The sequence below is a fragment of the Cervus elaphus genome, chromosome 25, assembly GCF_910594005.1.
Source record: "Cervus elaphus chromosome 25, mCerEla1.1, whole genome shotgun sequence".
Taxonomy (NCBI): Eukaryota; Metazoa; Chordata; class Mammalia; order Artiodactyla; family Cervidae; genus Cervus; species Cervus elaphus.
Window position 1 is genome coordinate 40,024,310 of NC_057839.1, and position 22,751 is coordinate 40,047,060.

The 22,751-nt window shown below is 38.4% G+C and overlaps 1 protein-coding gene across 5 annotated transcripts in view; it reads left to right on the forward strand.

The window, feature by feature from the left end:
* The window catches only part of RANBP3L (RAN binding protein 3 like), a 53,601-nt gene that overhangs the window by 4,547 nt on the left and 26,303 nt on the right, over positions 1-22,751 (forward strand). For all 5 annotated transcript variants that reach the window (XR_006337839.1, XR_006337837.1, XR_006337838.1 and 2 more), the window contains exons 2-4: positions 21,188-21,246; positions 21,934-21,973; positions 22,475-22,552. Coding sequence is in view for 2 of the 5 variants with exons in the window: in XM_043887728.1 (XP_043743663.1) it covers positions 21,188-21,246; positions 21,934-21,973; positions 22,475-22,552 (177 nt within the window). In the remaining 3 variants the exon portion in view is untranslated. The remainder of the gene's footprint in view (positions 1-21,187; positions 21,247-21,933; positions 21,974-22,474; positions 22,553-22,751) is intronic.

The following is a 22,751-nucleotide window of genomic DNA, read 5'->3' on the forward strand; positions in this document are numbered from 1 at the left end:
GGAGAGAGGTTATTTTTAAGGGACTGATTCACACGATTATGGAGGCTGGCAAGTCAAAAGTCTGTTGTGTGGGTCAACAGATTGGAGACCAACGTGAGGATCGAACCAATGTTTCAGTTGAAGTCCAAAGGTTGTCTGCTGGCAGAATTACCTCTTCCTCAGGAGAGGTCAATCTTTTGGTTTAGTCAGGCTTTCAGCTGATTGGATGAGGCCCACCAAAATTATGGAGGGCAATCTACTTTACTCAAAGTTCACCAGTTTAAAAGTAAGTCTCATTCAAAACACTCTCACAGAAACACCTGGAATAACGTCTGACCAACTATGTGGCATTGTGGTGCAGCCAAGTAGACACAAAATTAACTACAGGAAAGCATCATTATCCTCATTTTTAAAGATGTGGAAACTGAGAATCTTCAATGTCAAGTGATTTCTCCAAGGTCACCTGATTATTAAAAGCTACATTAAATGTGCTGTTTGCTCTATGTAGCTGTCTTATAAAATCCACAATTCCTAGTGTTACAATATTTAATTTTTTTCATTGGTCCACATTAGAAAACCTCTGCAGATCCAAGAGGCATTGGGATACCTCCTGATTTTCTTTGTATGTTCTGATACCAATTTTTTGACACCAGCAGGGTGTCCTACAGTTTAGTTCAATTCTAACTCTACCCAGAGTTAGCAAAAACATCAAGAGTTAGGGGCTCCGTCTCACAAGACTCCCACCCTTCAAATACTGGTTACAACTTTCAGGTATCTCCAAGATACTTATATTTCTGCCTGGCCCACTACACATTCAAGATTTCTCACAACCCTCTCAGGTTTTAAAGTTTGCTAGAAAAATTCACAGAACTCAGGAGCGCTCTATACTCATGATTGCCATTTTATCACAAAGGATACAAATAAACGGCCAAATGAAGAGATACATAGGGCAAGGTTCGGAAAGTCCAGAGCACAGGAATCTGGGTGCACCACTCTCCCAGGACATCAGTAAGTTCAACGACCAGGAAGCTCCACTGAACTTGGTGTCTGGAGTTTTTATACAGGATTTTATAATGTGGGCATGGTTGATTACATTATTGATCATTATTAAACTCAGTCTCCAGAAGGTCTACATACATTTCTGTTTTCCTTTCACCAAAAAGGAACTTCAAAAAGACAGTTTTGTTCTATCTGCAAAGCCTTTAATGTCACAGATTGGTAGTAATAGAAACAAATATAGACCATTTAAAAATTATCAGAAAGGGGAAAACTCATATTCTGTTCATTTATCATGTTCAAACTCATACCCAGGACAGAAGTCTTTTCCATAATAAGCCTTCCTAATAGATGGCACATATGTGGGGATTTGGAAAATAAATGTAGTGACTTAAACTTCATTTTTCCCACCTAATACACATTAGGATGGCTATTATTTAAAAAAAAGAAAAGACAGAAAACAACAGTGTGGTTAAGAGTGGAGTAATTAGAACCCTTATGCTCTGTTGGTGGGAAAGTAAAATCATGCATCTGCTGTGGAAAACAGTATGATAGTTCCTTGAAATTTTAAAATAAAATTATCCTATGAATCAGAAATTCTACTTCTGGCTATATACCTCAAAGATGTGAAAGCAGGGACTCAGATACTTTCTCACACAAGAGCCAAAAGGTATAGGCAGCCTATGTGTTCATCAACACATGAATGGATAAACAAAATACATACATTGGATTATTCAGTTCAGTTCAGTTCAGTTCCTCAGTCATATCCGACTCTTTGCGACCCCATGGACTGTAGCACACCAGGCTTCCCTGTCCATCACCGACTCCCAGAGCTTACTCAAACTCATGTCCATCAAGTTGGTGATGCCAATCAAGCATCTCATCCTCTGTCATCCCCTTCTTCTCCTGCCTTCAATCTTTCCCAGCATCAGGGTCTTTCCCAATGAGTCAGTTCTTCACATCAGGTGGCCAAAGTATTGGAGTTTCAGCTTCAGCATCAGTCTTTCTAATGAATATTCAGGACTGATTTCCTTTAGGGTTAACTGGTTGGATCTCCTTGCAGTCCAAGGGACTCAAGAGTCTTCTCCAACACCACAGTTCAAAAGCATCAATTCTTCAGTGCTCAGCTTTCTTTATTGTTCAACTCTCACATCCATACATGACCACTGGAAAAACCATAGCTTTGACTAGACGGATCTTTGTTGGCAAAGTAACGTCTCTGTTTTTTTAATATGCTGTCCAGGTTGGCCATAGCTTTTCCTCCAAGGAGGAAGCATCTTTTAATTTCATGGCTGCAGTCACCATCTGCAGTGATTTTGGAGCCCCCCAAAATAAAGTCTGTCACTGTTTCCACTGTTTCCCTATTTGCCATGAAGTGATGGGAGTGGTTGCCATGATCTTAGTTTTCTGAATGTTGAGCTTTAAGCCAGGTTTTTCACTCTCTTCTTTCACTTTCATCAAGAGGCCTTTTAGTTCCTCTTCACTTTCTGCCATAAGGGTGGTGTCATATGCATATCTGAGGTTATTGATATTTCTCCCGGCAATCTTGATTTCAGCTTGTGCTTCTTCCAGCCCAGCATTTCTCATGATGTACTCTGCATATAAGTTAAATAAGCAGGGTGACAATATACAGCCTTGACATACTCCTTTCCCAATTTGGAACCAGTCTGTTGTTCCATGTCCAGTTCTAACTGTTGCTTCTTGACCTGCATACAGATTTCTCAAGAAGCAGGTCAGATGGTCTGGTATTTCCATCTCTTAAAGAATTTTCCACAGCTTGTTGTGATTCACACAATCAAAGGTTTTAGTATAGTCAATAAAGCAGAAGTAGATGTTGTTCTGGAACTCTCTTGCTTTGTCAATGATCCAATGAATGTTGGCAATTTGATCTCTGGTTCCTCTGCCTTTTCTAAATCCAGCTTAAACATCTGGAAGTTCATGGTTCACATACTGTAGAAGCCTGGCTTGGAGAATTTTGAGCATTACTTTGCTAGCGTGTGAAATGAGTGCAATTGTGTGGTAGCTTGAGCATTCTTTGGCATTGCCTTTCTTAGGGATTTGAATGAAAACTGACCTTTTCCAGTCCTGTGGCCACTGCCTGAGTTTTCCAAATTTGCTGGCATCTTGACTGCAGCACTTTCACAGCATCATCTTTTAGGATTTGAAATAGCTCAAATAGAATTCCATCACCTCCCCTAGCCTTGTTCACAGTGAGGCTTCCTAAGGCCCACTTGACTTCACATTCCAGGATGTCTGGCTCTGGGTGAGTGATCACACCATTGTGATTATCTGGGTCGTGAAGATCTTTTTTGTACAGCTCTTCTGTGTATTCTTGCCACCTGTTCTTAATATCTTCTGCTTCTGTTAGGTCCATACCATTTCTGTCCTTTATTGTGCCCATCTTTGCATGAAATATTCTCTTGGTATCTCTAATTTTCTTGAAGAGATCTCTAGTCTTTCCCATTCTGTTGTTTTCCTCTATTTCTTTGCACTGATCACTGAGGAAGGCTTTCTTATCTCTCCTTGCTATTCTTTGGAACTCTGCATTCAAATGGGTATGTATTTCCTCTTCTCCTTTGCCTTTCGCTTCTCTTCTTTTCTCAGCCATTTGTAAGGCCTCCTCAGACAGCCATTTTGCCTTTTTGCATTTCTTTTTTCTTGGGGATGGTCTTGATCACTGCCTCCTGTACAATGTCACTAACCTCTGTTCACAGTTCTTCAGGTACTCTGTCTATCAGATATAATCCCTTGAATCTGTTTGTCACTTCTACTGTATAATCATAAGGGTTTTGATTTAGGTCATACCTGAGTGGTCTAGTGGTTTTCCCTACTTTCTTCAATTTCAGTCTGAATTTTGCAATAAGGAGTTCATGATCTGAGTCACAGTCAGCTCCCAGTCTTGTTTTTGCTGACTGTATAGAGTTTCCCCATCTTTGGCTGCAACGAATATAATCAATCTGATTTTGGTATTGACTATCCGGTGATGTCCATGTGTAGTCTTCTCTTGTGCTGTTGGATTATTGTGGATTATTATTGTCATTGTGGATTATTATTATTGTGGATTTTATATAAGGTTGTGGGCTATTATTCAGACTGAAAGGGGAAGCAAATTCTGATACTTGCTACTACATAAATGATTCTTGAGGATATTATGCTAAGTGAAATAAGCCAGTCACAAAAAGACAAATACTGTATGATTCCACTAATATGAGATTTGTAGAGTTGTTTAAATTCATAAAGACATAAAGTAGAATAGGAATTGCCAGAGGCTTGGGCAGCGGCAGGAGGACAGGTTAGCGGGAAGTCATTGAACTGAACTGATCATCATTAAGGACAGTCTCAACTTTGCAAGGTGAAAGAGTTCTGGAGATTGATTGCACAACAATGTCAAAAAAGTTAAAACTACTGTGCTATGTACTTAAAACCAGTTAAGATGGTGCATTTTATGGTATGTGTATTTTGCCACAATTTTTTAAAAAAACTATGACTTTTCAAAGCCATCCCTAATTACATTTCTGAAGTTAGACTTAAAAAAAAGTAAGTAAAAATAAACAAACAAAAAAACCTCATTTTTCTACTTCTAAAACCAAAGTTAGGGGGAAATATTCCACTTCCTAAAAGTTATTTCTTTGAAAACATTAATACAGCTAATAAAATCCTAACTAGATTTATCAATAAAAAAGAGGCAAAAACATATCAAGAATGATATGTAATGTCCTTATAGGTCCTTCAAATATTAGAAGGATAATAAGGGGATATTATAAACAACTCTGTGCCAAAAAGATGCAGAAAAAACATAAACAAAATTCAACATCAACTCATGTAAAAATTTTAAAAGGGTTTAGAATGGAAAGGAATTTCCTCAACCAAATAAAGAACTTTACAAAAACCAACAGCTAACATCATACTTTTAAGAGAAAGGCTGAACACCTTCCTGCTAAGATCAGAAGAAAACAAAGATACCCATTGTAATCCCTTCTACTCAGCATCATACTGAAGGTCCTAGACAGTGTACTAAGCTAAAAAGAAAACAACGGCTTACATATTGGAAAGAAAGAGATAAAACATTTTTTATTCACAGACAAGTGATAGTCTATGTAGAAAAATCCTTGGGAATCTACCTCTACCCCCCAAAATACTAGAATAAATGAGTTCACGAGGTCACAGGATAACAGGATAAAAGTCAGTATTTCTATATATTAGCCAAGAATAATTGGCTAAAAAAAGGAATAATTGGCTAAACTTTGGTTGTCTGCAGAGAGATGAAATTGCAGATAAAGATTTGTGCATGTATGTTTTTATAAGCCGGGAATGGATAAGACATGTGTCAGTGCCACAGACTATAAGGTTCTGTTTGTTCCACAAGACCAACTTTGCTTTAAGGACCTTCATTCTCAGTTTTGGGCATTAGGTGCCATTTTTCTTTTTGAAAATTGAGTAGGCTAAAATTAATTAGTAGAAGTGATTGTTTTGACAGTGGGGTGAAGCAAAGTGGGTTTAGAGGGATTTGTGGAAAACAAACTTAAAGATAAGGAAAGAAAAAAGAGAAAACAAATTTTACAAAAAAAGACCATAATAGACGCAGCAAACTTCTTTCTATAATTGTGAACATTTCTCACGTTTTAAGCCTAAAGCTCAAGGTATGGTTCGTTACCTTGTTTGTGTGACTCCACTTATATGAGGCGTAACTAGGATCTGACCTGGTGTAGTCAGGTCCATAGAATCAGAAAGTAGAACAGTGGTTACCAAGGGCTGGTGGGGGCAGTGGAATGGGGACTTCATGTTTAACTGATATGGAATCTCAATTTGGGGTCCTGAAAAATTTCTTGAGATGTATGGTGGTGATAATAATATATTTTGAAAATACCTAATGCCACTGAACTGTATTTAAAATGACTAAGATGGTAAAATTTATGTTATGTATATTTTCCCACCATAAAAATGCTTTAAAAAAAGATGTCACATAATTATAATATTTCATCTGATCCTTTTATCTTGACTTGTCATAATAGCTCAATGATCACAAAAGCTTGAAGGAAAGAAAATGAATACATGTAAAAGATTGTTCTCAGTTTTTGTTTTTTTTTTAAGACTTTTGCAAGCCATATGCATTTGAAAAGTGGGAGGTTTTCCTCCTGTGATCGTCTTTAGCATGATGATGAAATGTTTCTGGGAAGGTTTACAAATTTCTACCTGGCCTTCACTCCTCTCAAACTAGTTCTGATACAGTGCAGTGAGACCTTGAGTGCCGAGCCACCCGCAGGCAGAGCCCAGTATTTCTGTTCCATTTCTGTGCCCGAGGGCTCACAGGGCACTTCAGTTCTCACCAGGGGAAGGTGAGGGTGAGTGCTGACCTCGGGGGTCGCTTCTACCAGTTCCCAGGAGGAGAATGGGGTTGAAGACGTCCAGGTTTGTGAGCGGGCTGGGTGGCAGCTCTGCTCCTTTCTTCCTGCTAGGCCTCTGAGGTCTTGTTCTCAGTGGAATAAGATCCATTTATTCCTGTGAAGCCGGAAAACAACGAGCCTTTTCTCCTGCTAGCTCAAAGGCTCAGGGCAAAGAGACGTACGTTTAAGGAAAAGAGTTTGGGAATTGTAAGAAGTTGCAGTCAAGCCTCTCTATGGGGGAATTTAAAAATAGGGTGCTTCTGTACTGAAGAGGAACAGCTTCAATTTATCTGGATTCAATCTATGAAGTGGCATTTCAGCTATGTTGACTTATTAATAGTCTTTGTGAAGAGTGATTTAATTACTACTAATATGGTATTTTGTGTCAAAATCACCTATTCAATTTTAGCAGAGCAGCGAACACTAGAGAATTACTTAAAATTAACAGACACCATTTTAAACCTGTACAATACTTATCTTCAACATGCCATGAAACCCAGACTATATTTCCATTCCCTCCTCCCTCAGCAAAATGGAGAGACCCACTTCTAACATATGGAAGCATTTTCACACTGCAAGTTATTCTGAGGGGAAAAGATGTGATTTATAAATGCTGTCAAATGCAATATGCATTTCCAAATGGCTCTGAGTGGACTAGGAACAGCGCAGGACACGTTCTGCATCTTTATTACACCATGGGCACAAAGGAAGGAACGGTGGAGAGGAAGAGCCAACAGCCCTTTCTAGCATTGTCAGTCCAGAGGGCGCACGTTTGCTGCTGACAAACATGTCCACGTCGTTGAAGATGACAGGTAACCTGATCACAAAAGCATACTTAGTTTATATTCTCTATGTAATATTTATAGATAAAATAACACCTTCAAATTATGGAGAAATTGGGTGTGTTTTGTCAAAAGTAATGCATTCTTCTGAGTCATTTTTGCCAGTGGCTGAAAATAAAGGTTTTTTTTTTATTTAGGTTTATTAAACCATGTTTATTAAAACATGGAGGTTTTAAATTTCTAAGCTCACCATGCCATTTGCCTGCCCATATTCTCGAACAAACCTCCTAAAAGTCAGAATACAAACAGAAAATGGTAAGAGTAAGTGAAGCATCTTACATGTTTACAGATGGCAAAACAGAAGTGCAGGAAGATACACACAGTCTGGGATGACATATCAACCTGTCTCGTATAGACTACAGAAGCAGGAGGGCTACTGCAGCACAGGTACATCACAGCATCAGAAGAAAAACTGTGAAGCGGACATTTAACTAAGCCAAGAGGGAGCCTTCCTTAGAGGAAAAACCATGAGGTTTGGAGTCAGCTCTCATGTATTTTGGGGCTTCCTGGTTGATGCTAGTAGTAAAGAACTTGTCTGCCAGTGCAGGAGACATAAGAGACCCAAGTTCAATCCCTGGGTCGGAAAGATTCCCTGGAGGAGGGCATGGCAACCCACTCCAGTATTCTCGCCTGGAGAATTCTGTGGACAGAGGAGCCTGGTGGGCAATGGTCCATAGGGTTGCAAAGAGTCGGACACGACTGAAGTGGCTTAGCACGCGCACACACACTCGTGTGTTTTAGTCTAAGATTTCTAAGTACTAGCTGTGTGATCTTGTGTACCTTTTGTAATTCTGAAGCCTTAGCTCTCTCATGATCCAAGGGTCTAATAACTTACCTCTTGAGGATTATATCATGTAGTAAGAGCTGCAGTTTACTGAGCATTTCTCACATGCCAGGTACTGGGGCTTAGCATTTTACCTACATTACCTCATTTAATCCTTACAACTTTGTCAAGTCTTACTATCCCTATTTAATTACAGATGAGTAAATTTGGGCTCAAAGGGTCAAATGACCTGCCTTAGCTCACACAGTGAGTTGAGGAGATGGGATTTTAATTCAGTCTGGTTTTTGGCAAAGTTTAGGTTTTTGTTTTTGTTTTTGTTTAGGTTTTTAAAACACACTTCCTGCCACTGGTAGTCATTTATTTAGTCACCAAAGATTAATATATTTAAAGATATTTTATAACAGGTGAAGTGTGATGCAAATATATATTTTCACATTACACATATGCATAAAAGAAGCACCATGGGAGATCAGCAAGGTCTAACTTTTAGGTCATGTAAAGTTAAATATTTCAAAAGGCAAAAAGTTAAAAAATAGTCATGATATGCATAAGCATGCCATATGGTACTGTTTTAAAAAGAAAGAAATAATTCGAAGAGTCATGTTTTGACAGTGAAACAATAGTAAAATTTAATGGAGTATGCTGTGTAGGCTGTTGAAAACATCTGTTGGAAAACAAGAAGGTCGTGAAACCGTTCAACTCACTGATCATTCCCCAGTATAAAGCACACTGCACATGACAACCATGTCTTTTGGGATCCATTACAGAACTCTCAAAAATATAAAGCCAGTTTCTTCCATCATCACTGTGTTTTGATCAACAGTGATATTGCCAGGTGCTCTGTATCAAATGACTTAATGAAAGTTCTCTGTTTTTTAAAATCTGTGAACTTCCATGTTTATGATGACATTATGCATGCATGTTTAGTCGTATCCAACTCTTTGTGACCCAATGGACTGTAGCCCGCCAGGCTCCTCTGTCCAGGCAAGAATTGTGGAGTGATTTGCCACTTCCTTCTCCAGGGGAGCTTCCCGACCCAGGGATCGATCTTACGTGTCCCGCATCTTCTGCACTGCAGATGGATCTTTTACCAGGGAAGCCCTATAATGACATTAGTGAAGTAAATGGTTTTAAGAAATGAGAGTTTGCCTTCAGTTGAATTGTTTCTACTGCAAATTTCCATATTCTAAAATGCAAATGAAACCAAGTCACTGACCATAGCCCACTGTCACCTATGACTGGATTATAAACTAAGCAGAATGATTTGGTGTTGAGGTTAGGGTGAGGTGTTTCAGGGCCTTGGTCCCACCTCCAGAAGGGTAGCAAGGTCTCTGTGTGATACAGCCTCTGGTTCTTTTTGGTTCTGGCTCACATCAGATACTTTATTTTTATGTCTTTGTTTTCCAAAACTGATCTGTGTCTAGATTTTAGACCAACATACAAACCAGGCAAAAGGAGAAGGGGGTGGCAGAGGATGAGATGGTTAGATAGTACCATCAACTCAATGAACATGAGTTTGAACAAACTCCGGGAGGTAGTGAAGGACAGGAAAGCCTAGTGTGCTGCAGTCCATGGGGTCACAAAAAGTCAAACATGACTTAGTGACTGAACAACAGCAACAACACAAACCAGTGGATAAAAGAGTCTAAAGTCTTTGGAATTTACAATGAATGGATCTTGTGAAGATTAGCAGCATAAGAAGCAGATGAATTCAAAAAGTGGGATGGATTAGACAAAGTTCTTGGTGGTAATGGTTGTTTTCAGTGGGTTGAGAGAGAGTTTTCTCATCTTCTTCTCCAATGTCCTTTTCAGAATGCCCCATTCTGAAAATGAGTCATTTATCAGCGTGGTATTGATGAGAAAAAGAATAGCTACCTTTGTTTTATTCTTTTTTTCTCAAGTGTGTGCTCACAATGAATCAAAAAGTGCTAGATTTCTTAGAGTAGGCAATTTATAACTCCATTTCCAACAAAAATCTAGAACAGTTCAAAAAATTCACAACTGGGTTGAAAAAAGTCAGTGTTCTCTCCTTTTACTTCATGTAATAATATGCTCAGATGCTTAGTCGTGTCTGACTCTTTGTGACCCCATGGACTGTAGCCCGCCAGGCTCCTCTGTTGATGGATTCTCCAGGCAAGAATATTGGAGTGGGTAGCCATTTCCTTCCCCAGGTGATCTTCCCACCCAGGGATCAAACCTGGGTTTCCTGCATTGCAGGTGGATTCTTTACCAACTGAGCCACCAAGGAAGCTCCCTTTGACTTCATATACTGTATTTATTACAACATACTTGCATTCATAGTACACAATTGGTTATAACTTAAGCAGGGATGACCAGGCTGGAATTGTTTCAACAGCATCCATTTCTCTTGTGTCTCAAGTTGAGCTGGTGCTTTGTGAGGTTCAACTTGGCAATTTCTGGTATGAATCGCCTGTTTCCCTCTGGGGTCCTGATTATTTTACCTTCAAGTCAGTCAGTACAAAGCATCTGATAAAGGAGAATCAAGAGTGTCCCATCATAGTTAACAATGACTGTGGCTTTACCATTTCCTTTTATAAAGACATATTTTTAAAAATATTTTGGTGGGTAATTTGTTATTCAGTCATAGCTTTTGCATTTTTACAGAGTTCCTCCATAGATAGCTAGAGATGAGTACAGAATGTCTTATGTCTATAGTTCCATCATGAATTGGCACAGATTCCTTTTTCTTTTGGGGCTGTAAGTTGTCATTTGTTCAAACTATCTTATAATAATTTATTTAATATTTATAGATTTGAAGCTTTTTCAAAATCAAGATTGTGATTCAGACCTTCTACATCTCTTCTTCCTGAGTTTCCACAGAGAGATTAAGATCACCTTCCATAATTTATCTTTTTTCTACAAAATATTTTTATAGTTGAGACTTTAGATGTTTTAAATTCCTGTTGAAAAATCTTTGTACTCTGACAAAATGATGTAGTTTATGCTTTCAGGCTAAATTTTTGCTTTGCAGAAATAAGCATTTTAACATTTTGGATATTTAATAAACCCAAGCCAAAATATTTTCTAAAAAAAATTTCCTTTACTCAAATTTCAGACATATTATTAAAACAGAAGAATGAAAATGCATCAGAGAGGAAATCATTCTTTGTTTCAAGCAGAATATCTGAATGGCTGATTTCAATATCCTAACTACAGACATTTCTTTTTAGGTCTTCAGAGTAGCCCTTGACTTCATCTTATACTGAATCAAAATAATCATAGTATGTGGTTTGAGTAGTAATTAATATTCACTGTCAGGTTACTCAAAATGTCTGGAGGTTTAGCCACTAAGTCCACAAGAGTCTCCACTTCCATCTTCCTAGATTTGGTCTCAGTGGGCAGACACCTAGAGGTGCTTGAGAGGACTTTTCCTCAAACATGAGCACAAACCAGCTGTGGATTTTGTAAAATGCAGATTCTGAGGCAGTAGGTCTGGGATGGGGCCCAAGAAACTGCATTTCTATCAAGTCCCAGTCAATGTTGCTGGTCTGTATGGACCACACTTTGATGAGCAAGGACTTCTAAAACTATCAATGGACCATGACTATGGCCTGAATTCTGAAACTTCCTGATATTAAAAAATAAAAAGAAAGACGAGTGCAACAAGGAGAAGTGAGAAGAAAACCAGGGATAAGAATAAGGTAATGAGTGAAAGGAAAAGGAAAGACCTTTGAGGAACAATGAGAAAATTTCCCTAGAGCTAACAGGGTAGCTAGGTGATGGCCGTGTCATAGGACTGGAGGGGAGGAGGGCAGGGACGCTAACTTTGAGAGTCTTCTGTGCAGTCTGTGCTCTGACATATTGCCATATGTTTAGGCATGCATGTATCCATATCGATGTATATACCTGGATATGTGTAGGTGGTTTAGTCGCTCAGTCCTGTCTGACTCTTGCAACTTCACGGACTGTAGCCTGCCAGACTCCTCTGTTCATGGGATTCCCCAGGCAAAAATATGGGAGTGGGTTGCCATCTCCTTCTCCAGGGGATCCTCCAACCTAGGGATCTAACCCGAGTCTCCTGCTTTGCAGGCGGATTCTTTACTGACTGAGCCACCAGGGAAGCAGATTTGTGTAGAGATGTGTGTGTATATGGCAGATGGATGGACAGAAATTCTGCCTTGCTCCAAAAAAGTTTGAAGAAGCTGTTTCAGGTAGTCACACATGCACACATGGCTTAACTCTTCATTCATAACAAGCCTTTGAAAATATATACCAAGAGAGATGAGAGAGCTAAGCCTTGTGAAAGTGAAGTTGCTCAGTCGTGTCTGACTCTTTGCGACCCCATGGACTGTAGCCTACCAGGCTCCTCCACCCATGGGATTTTCAAGGCAAGAGTACTGGAGTGGGTTGCCATTTTCTTCTCCAGGGGATCTTCCCAACCCAGGGATTGAACCCTGGTCTTCCGCATTGTAGGCAGATGCTTTTACCATCTGAGCCACCAGGGATGTCCCTCTTTTTAAAGCACATCTCCAGGATTATCTGACTTCGTAACTCCAAAATCCATGCTTTGAGCAGTCGAGAGAGCCAGACATGAGTGAAAGAGGAGAAGAGTACAATGACATAAAGGACAGTACTGGAGCCTGGGGTGAGACTGTGCATAGAAGAAATGAGAAAAGAGGATGTGGCAGAGACACGTGGGAAGATCCAGGAGGAAAGAGAGAGGAAAATGCAGGGCCGCAGTCCAAGTGGATAATTCCCCTAGTAGCAATTAGAAGTGACCCATTTGGCAATGCCCAGTCTTCCCAGGGGTACTGTTGCCACTGTCTTTCCTGCCAAGATTGTTTCCACAACCTTTTCAGCCTGAGTTGCATTAGCCTGGTTCTATCCAATCTGGAGAACTGAATTTTCACCTTAACTATTCTAAACTACGAAGCAAGATGAAGCAGTCTGCCAGATTCTAGGTGGGAGAAGCTATATAGCAGAAACCAGGGGCCCCTGGAGCTGCCTGCCCCCATGCCCACTGGGACTCAGCAAAAGGCACTCCGTTCTGTTTCTTCCTTCTCTTCCAGATCTGCTTTTGGCTCAGTGGATACTTTCAAACCTCCTCCTTCGAGATGGCTGAAAATCCTCCACTTATTTTTCTACATGAAATAGCTTTGTCAGAGACCGAGTTCTAATTAAATATATTAGGGGGGAAAGGTATGAACAAGACCTTACAACTCTCCCAAAATTTGGGGGGAAATGATGGTACACATTAGAACAGGGAGAAAAGGAGTGTATATTTACTGTTAACACTGACCATACGTTACCTTAGAATCCTGAAGAACAAAGCTCCATCATTAGGCATCATGCACAAGATTGCATTCTTGTTTGGAGATGTGAAGGAGTGTTTTGAATGAAGGTGAAGGACAAGAACATAAAATGCCTTTCAATAGATTAGACAGCTTTATGAAGAGTAGATCTTTAGTCATTCAGAGGTTTTTATTGCACTCTGAACCCAGTGAATCAGTCTTGCTGACACCTTTACTTCCATATATTTCTATGCAAAGAACAGTTAGATCTAAGAAATAAGATACTGGATGCTTGTTAAGCAATATAACTCAATAAGAAGTCTATCATTGGTCAGGAGCATGAGAATTGTCCTTCAATCATGGCTGTTTGACACTATGGTAGAAAAAAATTATTTTTAAACTTAGTTTTTCTTTTTCCAAAAGCCCTGGTTATACGAAGGTTAATACAAAAGACAGCTGTGAGTTGGATGCTGTTACTTCTGGGGACCCAGAAAAAAGGCAGAGAAAGGAGCAAGGAGGAGATTGCAACCACGTGATTTAAGGAACCAAATAGTCCTACAAGACTTTTCTAGAAAAAAATTGCAATCTCCTCCTTGCTCCTTTCTCTGCCTTTTTTCTGGGTTCCCAGAAGTAACAGCATCCAACTCACAACTCTCTTTTGTATTAACCTTCATATAGCCAGGCTTTTCTGATAACTCAGTTGGTAAAGAACCTGCCTGCAATGCAGGAGACCCTGGTTCAATTCCTGGGTTGGGAAGATCCACTAGAGAAGGGATAGGCTACCGATTCTAGTATTCTTGGGCTTCCCTTGTGGCTCAGCTGGTAAAGAATCTGCCCACAATGTGGGAGACCTGGGTTTGATCCCTGGGTTGGGAAGATCCCCTGGAAAAGGGAAAGGCTACCCACTCCAGTATTCTGGCCAAGTATACAACCAAGTACCAGGCATTTAGTGCTACCTCTTTATATTTATACATCTATTTTTAATACCTCTTTTTAAAATTTTAATACCCATTTATATTTATGTTTAGGTGCTAGTGGTTTGGAACTATGGGAGAATTTAGGTTTCTTTCATAGATTTCTCTGACCCCTTCAACTACTACCACCACCACATGTACACTTTTCATTCCCCCATCTTCCCAAAATCATTATATTAGAAGTCTGATTACATCAATATTCAGTAATCATATCACTGTAACCATGTAATATATTTTGATTACTTTTCTTTTACTGCTCAAATTTTGTTGCCTCTGGATTTAGTAATTGTGTCATAGTTTTGTTTTGTTTTCTCAGTTCTCCACGTACTAGTTGCCAGTCAATCCCCAAACTTTCAAATGATCTAAATATCATTTCAAAATATTCAGTTACTTGAGATATTCAACTGCTTTTAGTTCCATCTTTTTAGAGACTTCTTTTCTAGCATTTCTTCAGGGACCTCCCCCATGGTGAACTGATTTTTCTTTGCCATTGGTGTACTGTGGTCGTCCTGGGCTATCCTCTTACCATTTTCCTAGATGTTGCCTTCATCTCTTCTTGAGTGGGTGCCCCTGTTTCTTGGCTCCTTAGTTTACCAGCTCTTTTTGTAAAGCACATCCTTTAGAGGCATCCTGAGACTGGGTGTATATGGGATACATATTTTGAGAGTTTACTGTTGGAAATGTTTTTATCATGTCATTACACTTACTCAATACTTTATATTAGCACATAGTTTTAGATTGGAAATCTTTTCCCTTCAGAGTGTTAAAAGCATTGCTCCTTTGATTTCTTATTTTAAAAAATTTTATTGGAATATAGTTGCTTTACAATGTGGTGTTATTTGCTGCTGTACAGAAAAGTGAATCAGCTATGCATCTACATATATCCCTTCTTTTTTAATTTCCTTTGCATTTAGATCACCACAGAGCCTTGAGTAGAGTTCCCTGTGCAGCACAGTAGGTTCTCACTAGTTACCTATTTTATACATAGTGTCAAGTGTTTCTCTGGAGAAGAGAATGGCAACCCACTCCAGTATTCTTGCCCGGAGAAGCCCATGGACAGAGGAGCCTGGGGGCTATAGTCCATGGGGTCACAAAGAGTTGGACATGACTAGTGACTAACACTACTACTGTCAAGGGTTTATATGTCAATCCCAACCTACCAATTCATCCCATTCTCCTGCCTTTTCCCCTTGGTGTCCATACATATTCCTATATCTGTGTCTCTATTTCTGCTTTGTAAATAAAATCATCTATACCAATTATTTACAGGCTTGTTGTTGTAACTCCGAAAGCCATTCTGACACCTGACTCTTTGTATGTGACTTTACTCCCTTTTCTGTGCCAATAGGACCTTTTCTTTGTAGTGTTCTAAGATTTCATAGGTATCATTCTGTCTTCATGTATTGTTCTAAGTATTGTATTGGCTCTTTCAAACTGGAAACTTAGGTCTTTTGATTTGGGGGAATTTTAACGATTTATCTGTTGATGATTTCATCCCATCTTTTTCCTTTGTTCTCTTTCTCTAGAGCTTCTATTCGGAGAAGGCAATGGTAACCCACTCCAGTATTCTTGCCTGGAGAACCCCATGGACGGAGGAGCCTGGTAGGCTACAGTCCATGGGGTCGCTAAGAGTCAGACATGACTGAGCCACTTCACTTTCACTTTTCACTTTCATGCACTGGAGAAGGAAATGGCAACCCACTCCAATATTCTTGCCTGGAGAATCTCAGGGACAGAGGAGCCTGTAGGGCTGCTGTCTATGGGGTCGCACAGAGTCGGACACGACTGGATGTGATTTAGCAGCAGCAGCAGCAGCAGCAGAGCTTCTATTAGGTATTGAAGTGGTTCTTGGATTGATCATCTGAGTTTTCTTATATATTCTCATATTTTTCATTTCTGTTCTTTTGCTCTGCTATCTGGGCTATTTACACAATTTTATTCTCCAAATCTATTGATTCTTAAGCCAGTATTGATTCTTTTGATACATATTTTAAAGTCTAAATTTCTAAAAGCTTATTCTTGCTCTGTGTTGCTTTTTCTAAAAAAACAGCATTCTGATTTTGCTTCATGGATGTTTCATATTTGTCAAGATATTAACTATATGCTTATTACACATATAACTTGAATATATATATTATATATGAAAATAAATTATATACATATAATTTTATAAAATATACCTTAAGCTCTCTGTATAGTCTTTTCCCTCAAATTTCCTTTCCTCCAGTTCACTCACTCAATCACTGAATTTTTATGTCTGGTGACCCTTGATTACCTGCTTGTATTTAAGAAAGGGGCACTCACTAAAAAGCTCATTAGCGGCTATGTGCACTTGAATTGGGGACTCATCATCTGGTTTGATCTTTCACCAATAAATCCCTTTGTCAGTATCTTTTGTTCCTCTTCTTTGGGGCTGGACAGGCTCTCCAGAGAAAAATCCTATAATTTCCTGCCTAAAGGAAGTAAACCTGGCTGCCACCGTTCTGTGAGCTGAGTAGAGAGTGCTCAGAACTTTAATATTTTGTATGCATGATAGGCAGAATAACAGCTCCCTAAAGATATCAATATCCTAATGCCCAGAACCTATAAATGTGTACCTTATATGGCAAAAGAAACCCAGTAGATGTTAAGGATCTGAGATGGGGGGATTATCTTAGATGATTTGCATAGGCACACTGCCTTCACAAAGGTCATCATAGGACAAAGAAGGAGGTGACTGTCAGAGTCCCAGAAGGAGATATGATAGTAGAAGCAGACACTGGAGTGATGCGGGGCCATAGATCAAGATATGAGGTGGCCTCAAGAAGCTAGAAAAGCAAAGGACATGGAGTCTTTGCTGAACCTCCAGAAGGAACACAAACCTGCTGGCCCAGTGTAGACTTCTGGCCTCCAGAACTTTAAGATTATAAATTTGTATTGTTTTAAAGAACCAGGCTTGTCCTAATTTGCTATAGCAACAGCAGGAAACTAACAGAGTATGTAAACTTTCACCTAATGCCCCTCTTTTCATTATAGAACCTCTACTTTAAGCTTTGTCTGCTGTTTCATCTTTTCTAGGGAGGAACCCTTAAGTCTTCTGCTTGAGTGAGAGGGGGACAGTTGCTTGGTTCTCAAATAGAAAAAACCACTTCCTATGTTCAGCCAGTCTTCCCTTCTGCTTCCAGGAATACTCAGTGATACCCATCCTTGGACTTTCAGTGGCTCTGTGGGGAGTCAGCCAACTTGCCTCTTTAGTAGCCCCATAGCTGGCTTAAGGGTATCACTTATTCTTCTACTTTATAGCTTCCAAAATTCTGTCACCATTATTTGCCTTCAGTTTTCGTTGTCTTTGTAGTACCTCTCTTCCCTGCTCTCTGGTTCTCCAACCAAAAAAAATTACCCAAGCCTTTATTATTGCTTCATTGTGATTTCTGACATAGTAGAAGTATATACGCATGATCAATCAACATTGACAAGGTTAAAAAAATGTTAAGTGCTATGATTTTATACTGATTTTTCCCTGGTGTGGTACTGGATGGTATGTATTATACACTGAGAACATAACATTATGCTGGTAGAGTTGTAGGTATGTTAGTATGACCTGTGGGAGCTAAGAAAATGGTTTTATAGGAGGGCGCTCTGGGTTTAAAGGCTTTTCTCACTTACTACTAGTGTGACTTTGAGTAAATTGTTTAACGGAGCCTCAGTTTCCTCATCTGAAAGTATCTGGAAACATGGTAGAAACCACATTTAATTCACAAATAAATTTAAAGAATGAATTTAGACAAGGTGACAGATAAAAGTGCGTGGCCACAGTACTGCTCCATTGTGGAGCAGAAATACAAGTGAACTGAGATCAACTCAGTTATATATATGGTACTTTCTGTGCCCCTCCTGTATGTAACAGGCTTCCCAGGTGGCTAAGTGGTAAAGAATCTGCCTGCCAAGCAGGAGACACAGGTTTGATCCCTGTGTCAGGAAGATTCTTTGGAGCAGGAAGTGGCAACCCACTCCAGTATTCTTGCCTGGAGAATTTCATGGACAGAGGAGCCTGGCAGGCTACACAGTTCATGGGATCGCAAAGAGTCGGAGACAACTTTGGGACTAAACTATCACACTTCTACATTACAAGTACTTAATACAACATTTGTGGAATGAATGAATGTCTTCTCTTAATGAAGCATTTCAGAAAACAACAATGAATATAGCCATTCTTTAAATGCTACATGAACCTTAAAACAGGCAAAACAAAAATTTTTTAAGTCTTTAAAATTTTTCTTTCCCATCTCCTTATTTTCATTCCCTTTAACAGAAGACTGTATTTTAAGCTTTTAATTGTTCCATTTTCCTGAAAAAATCATGGATGTGAGATTAAGAAAGAGATAAAGAGCAATCTTGTCAGTTCTCCTCTAGAATTTAGACTATCCCCCTAGGTTTCTTATTTCCTCTCCCTCATTCTCTTCCCCCTCTAAGCCATTTTCCACACAGCAGGCAGAGTGATCTTCAAAAACAAAATACATATCAGAGTGAATCACTCCCCCACTTAAACTCTCTTATCGGCTTTCTATCTTTCTTGGAATAAAAAAAAAAAACAACTCCCTGGCACAAACTGCAAGACTTTTTAAAACTCCATTTTCATCTTTAGCCTCATCTTATACCACTGTCCTCTCTCTCTTGCCTTGCAAAGTATCTTGGGTATAGTCACTCCTCAATACATATTTGTTGAATAAGAGGATTAATTAACAAGTGATCAATGAACATATTAGAAAGAAAAAGGGATAAAATTTAAAATATACCACTTTAAGGACCATGATCTTATTTTCAAGTTTTCCTATTGGGTCAGGTTAGAAAATTGCTGTGAACCTAACAGCTTGATAAGTGTTTACTTTAACTTTGTCTTTGGAGTCAAAGGACAGCCTTGGGAGAGGAGAAGAGAATCTAGATGGGAGAGGAGATAACTAACCTCCTTTCTAACTAATAGATAACTAACTAACAGGTAACTTTCTAACAGGTAACTAACCTGCTTTCTAACTAATGAGCTGGACAGTGTTAGGGAGAGAAGATGGCTACAGTGAGGCTAATAACCCTTCAGCCAGACAATGTGTATCTAATAAATATATGTATATATATATATATATATATATACATATATGTGTATATATATATTTAATCAATAAATATTTGTTGACCTGATGAATAAAAATTGCCTTCCTACTTTACCATATGCCCTCAAAACTACAAGTAACCCTGTATAATTTCCTACTTAATGCTGCCACCGAAGATTACTTCTGCCTGTTTTTAGTTCTTTTTTTTTTCTTTTTGATAGAGGAAAAGTCAACTTGCTATTTGTTTAGAGTTAGGTCAAGTCATACTACTTTAAGGATGACTATTCTAAGTCCAATTTAGAAGAGGACCATTTAGTATTCTAGTTTATAAGTATTTCACTACACATTCACAAAAACCATTTTCTTTCAAAGTCATTAGAGATCTCACTTCTTACATCCAATGTAATGGCTGAAAAAGGAGCCTGTTCTAAGAAAGAATGAAGGGTTGAGCTACAGTTTAATCTAGATGGCGATGCCAATATGTTGTTGAGCATTTTCTGCTGCGGTTCACTTGGCTCCAAGGGCAGGCAGCACAGGAAGCACTTGCATAAAAAAAGATGAAACTGATCTCACTGGACTGAAAGAAGGTGCCCAAGTCCACAGGGGCCCAGGAGCTGGCAGTGGGTGGTCTGGCAGAGTTTTGACACACTATTATGGGATAAGATTGTGGGTAACTGGAGAATCCCTTTTTGGCATATAAAAGATATAATTATCTGGTAGTTCCTCGAAATTCTTCAGCTAGACTTCTGTTTATTCAGCCAGTGATGGCAAATTACCTCAGCTTCTATACCAGGACACCACATCAGTAATGGCTGTGGGAAGTCTAAAATGAGAAAATTTCTGAGGTCATATTTGGACTTATCCAGAAAGTGCAGTCATAAGTTAGCCTGTCAGCTATGAGTTTTGGAATCAAGATTGGTGTCACACCACATATTGAATATCCTTTCTTTCAAGCTTTTTTTGGGTCTTGTCAAAATCTAGGTAATGATATCTAAAAATCCATTTAATTTTCACATAAGCTCATAAGTAAGTACTGTTATAATCTTTTTTTTTTTTTTTTTTGGGAGGAGGGAGGAAAAAACTAAAGGTATAGGCATATTGTTTCCAAAAGTATATTGTCAATTACTGGTGGAATTTATATTTGAACACACACCTTCCTAACTCCAGAGCCCAAGCTTTTTACAACTATATAATCTTCCCCGTGAGTTTTAGAGTACTGATATTTAATGCTGCCATCACTCATTTATGCCCTAGAGTGAATGAGCTCCTTTCTATCATTACCTAAGATAGGAAAATATGAAAGATTAATAAGGTTGGAAGGGCTGAAGACAAATTAGTTACTTTACAGCACTGTTTAAAACTGATTCTTAGTCTAAATACTGAAAACATGACAGTATATATCTATTCTAGTCGAGGAAATATGAATTAACTCTGGATCTTTTAAGTATATCTATACCATTTATATTTAAGATCCAACCCAAGTAGAAGTACTATTTTCAGATGTGATTTCTCATCCTTTGAAATTTTTTATTTAAAAAATTTAAAAATATATATATTTTATTTTTTATTTTAAAAGTGTTAGTCACTGTGTCATGATGAGTTTCTAAATGCAGGTAATTGTATTTTGTTTTCCTAAACACTTAAAGGATGTTCTTTTAATGGAGTGGTCTCTCTATTTATGGAAACATATTACTTCCCCCAAGTATTTCTTTCTGTAATTAACTGTTAAAACCATTTGTAAATATGCCAATTAAACCATTCATATAAAACAGTTTGGAGTTTGCCCAAAGGCAGGGGAAAATACAAAACCAAAATATCTTCAAGTATTTTTAGTTGGTGTTAGAAATGTCAGTGTGTTGTTTGATTTCTTAAATGTTCTTTTTCTTTTACAGAAAAATCTATCATTGCTCAACCAATATTTGTTTTTGAAAAGAGAGAACAAACTTTTAAGGTAAGGTCAAGTTACTTTTCTTTGTTTGATTTTTACTTTGACAAAGAAGACTGTATTTTGAGAAGTTGGCTGTACTAAATGATATCACTGCTGCATAAATTTATTCTTTTGCACATAGCAAGAGTTGGAACTCAGAATATTTACATAGTAGGGATTTACTGATAGCAATTTGGCTGAAATGGGAAGCCAGAGACCTTACCCCGAAACTATGGATAACATAATTTTTACCAAAATTATCTGTTTTTTTTTGGAGTGACTGGGAAGGGGGAGGGACTGAAAGAAATTAGAAGAGTTAAGGCTCATCATGGGTCCTGACCACTGACCTAGCTTAAAATGAATATAAAATAAGTTCTAAACTGCAATATATGATTCAAAAGAAATCTTAAGGACTCCATTTGCTTTTTGCAGTCTCATACTAAAATCACTTGCTTTGAAAGACATGATAGTATTAATAGCATTCTAACTTCAGCTTAACTAGTATTTTGTTGTTACTCATTATTGCTTATGGAGACAATTTACCCTACTACCCCCAAAACTAAAGAAAAACCCAATCCCTAGTGAGCTGCTTTTCCTAGCCTAGCTGAAAAGACCTGGCTTTTGAGAACTCTCTTATGAAGTGACAGGGTGGAAATGTGATTTGAAAATAGCAAACACTCAGCTCTCATTGGCAGTTTTGCTTCCTTCCAGAGGCCTGCAGAAGATATCCTGTATGAAGCAGCAGAACGTGGTAAGATTTGTATCTTATATTTCAAAAGCAAACTTTTTATCAAGAAACAAGTAGGCAAAAACATTTTGACATGTGGCACAGACTATATAAAATCGAATCATTTTTTCTTGTTTTTAAGCACACAGATAGACTGGCTTTTGTTTTGAAAGATGACATACAGGTCCCTGAGAATATTATGTTAGCAATACTAAAAGCCTCTGACTCTCCACTGCTTGTCCTCCAACCTTCCAAAAACATTCTCTATACAATTTCAGAATTTGTAAATTATTTTTTTGTCAAAGCCACTTGTTTCTAACTGTTTCACAGTACGATGATATGCCTGTCAGTTTATAATGACCAAGCTATTAACCCCAATATTTAAAACTGAGTTTCAGGAATTAACATGTTGTCAAACAATGATATATGTAGAGAAAAAGAAATTATATTTCTCCTCTAATATCGTGGATTGAAACTAATTTGTTATTGCAATCAATTTTACCCTCCACGTTGAATTTCTTACAGAATGCAATGAGTTTTCAAGAAAGCGTTTCCGGGCTTCATCTTTTACTTGGCATGCTACGGATTCTCAGAACCAAGGAGGTAGGCATAGCCTGGGCTGTTGAGTGTTCACTGCTATGTGTACTCTGAGTGTGATACGACTAGGAAATTTTCAGACAGGAAATGTTTAAAAATATACCCATTGGATGGTGTTTCTAATACATTGTTATGTGAAAATAGCAGTCTATAGAATACAGTGAGTTATTATTTAAAATTCAACTTAGCAACATCGGAAAAAAAG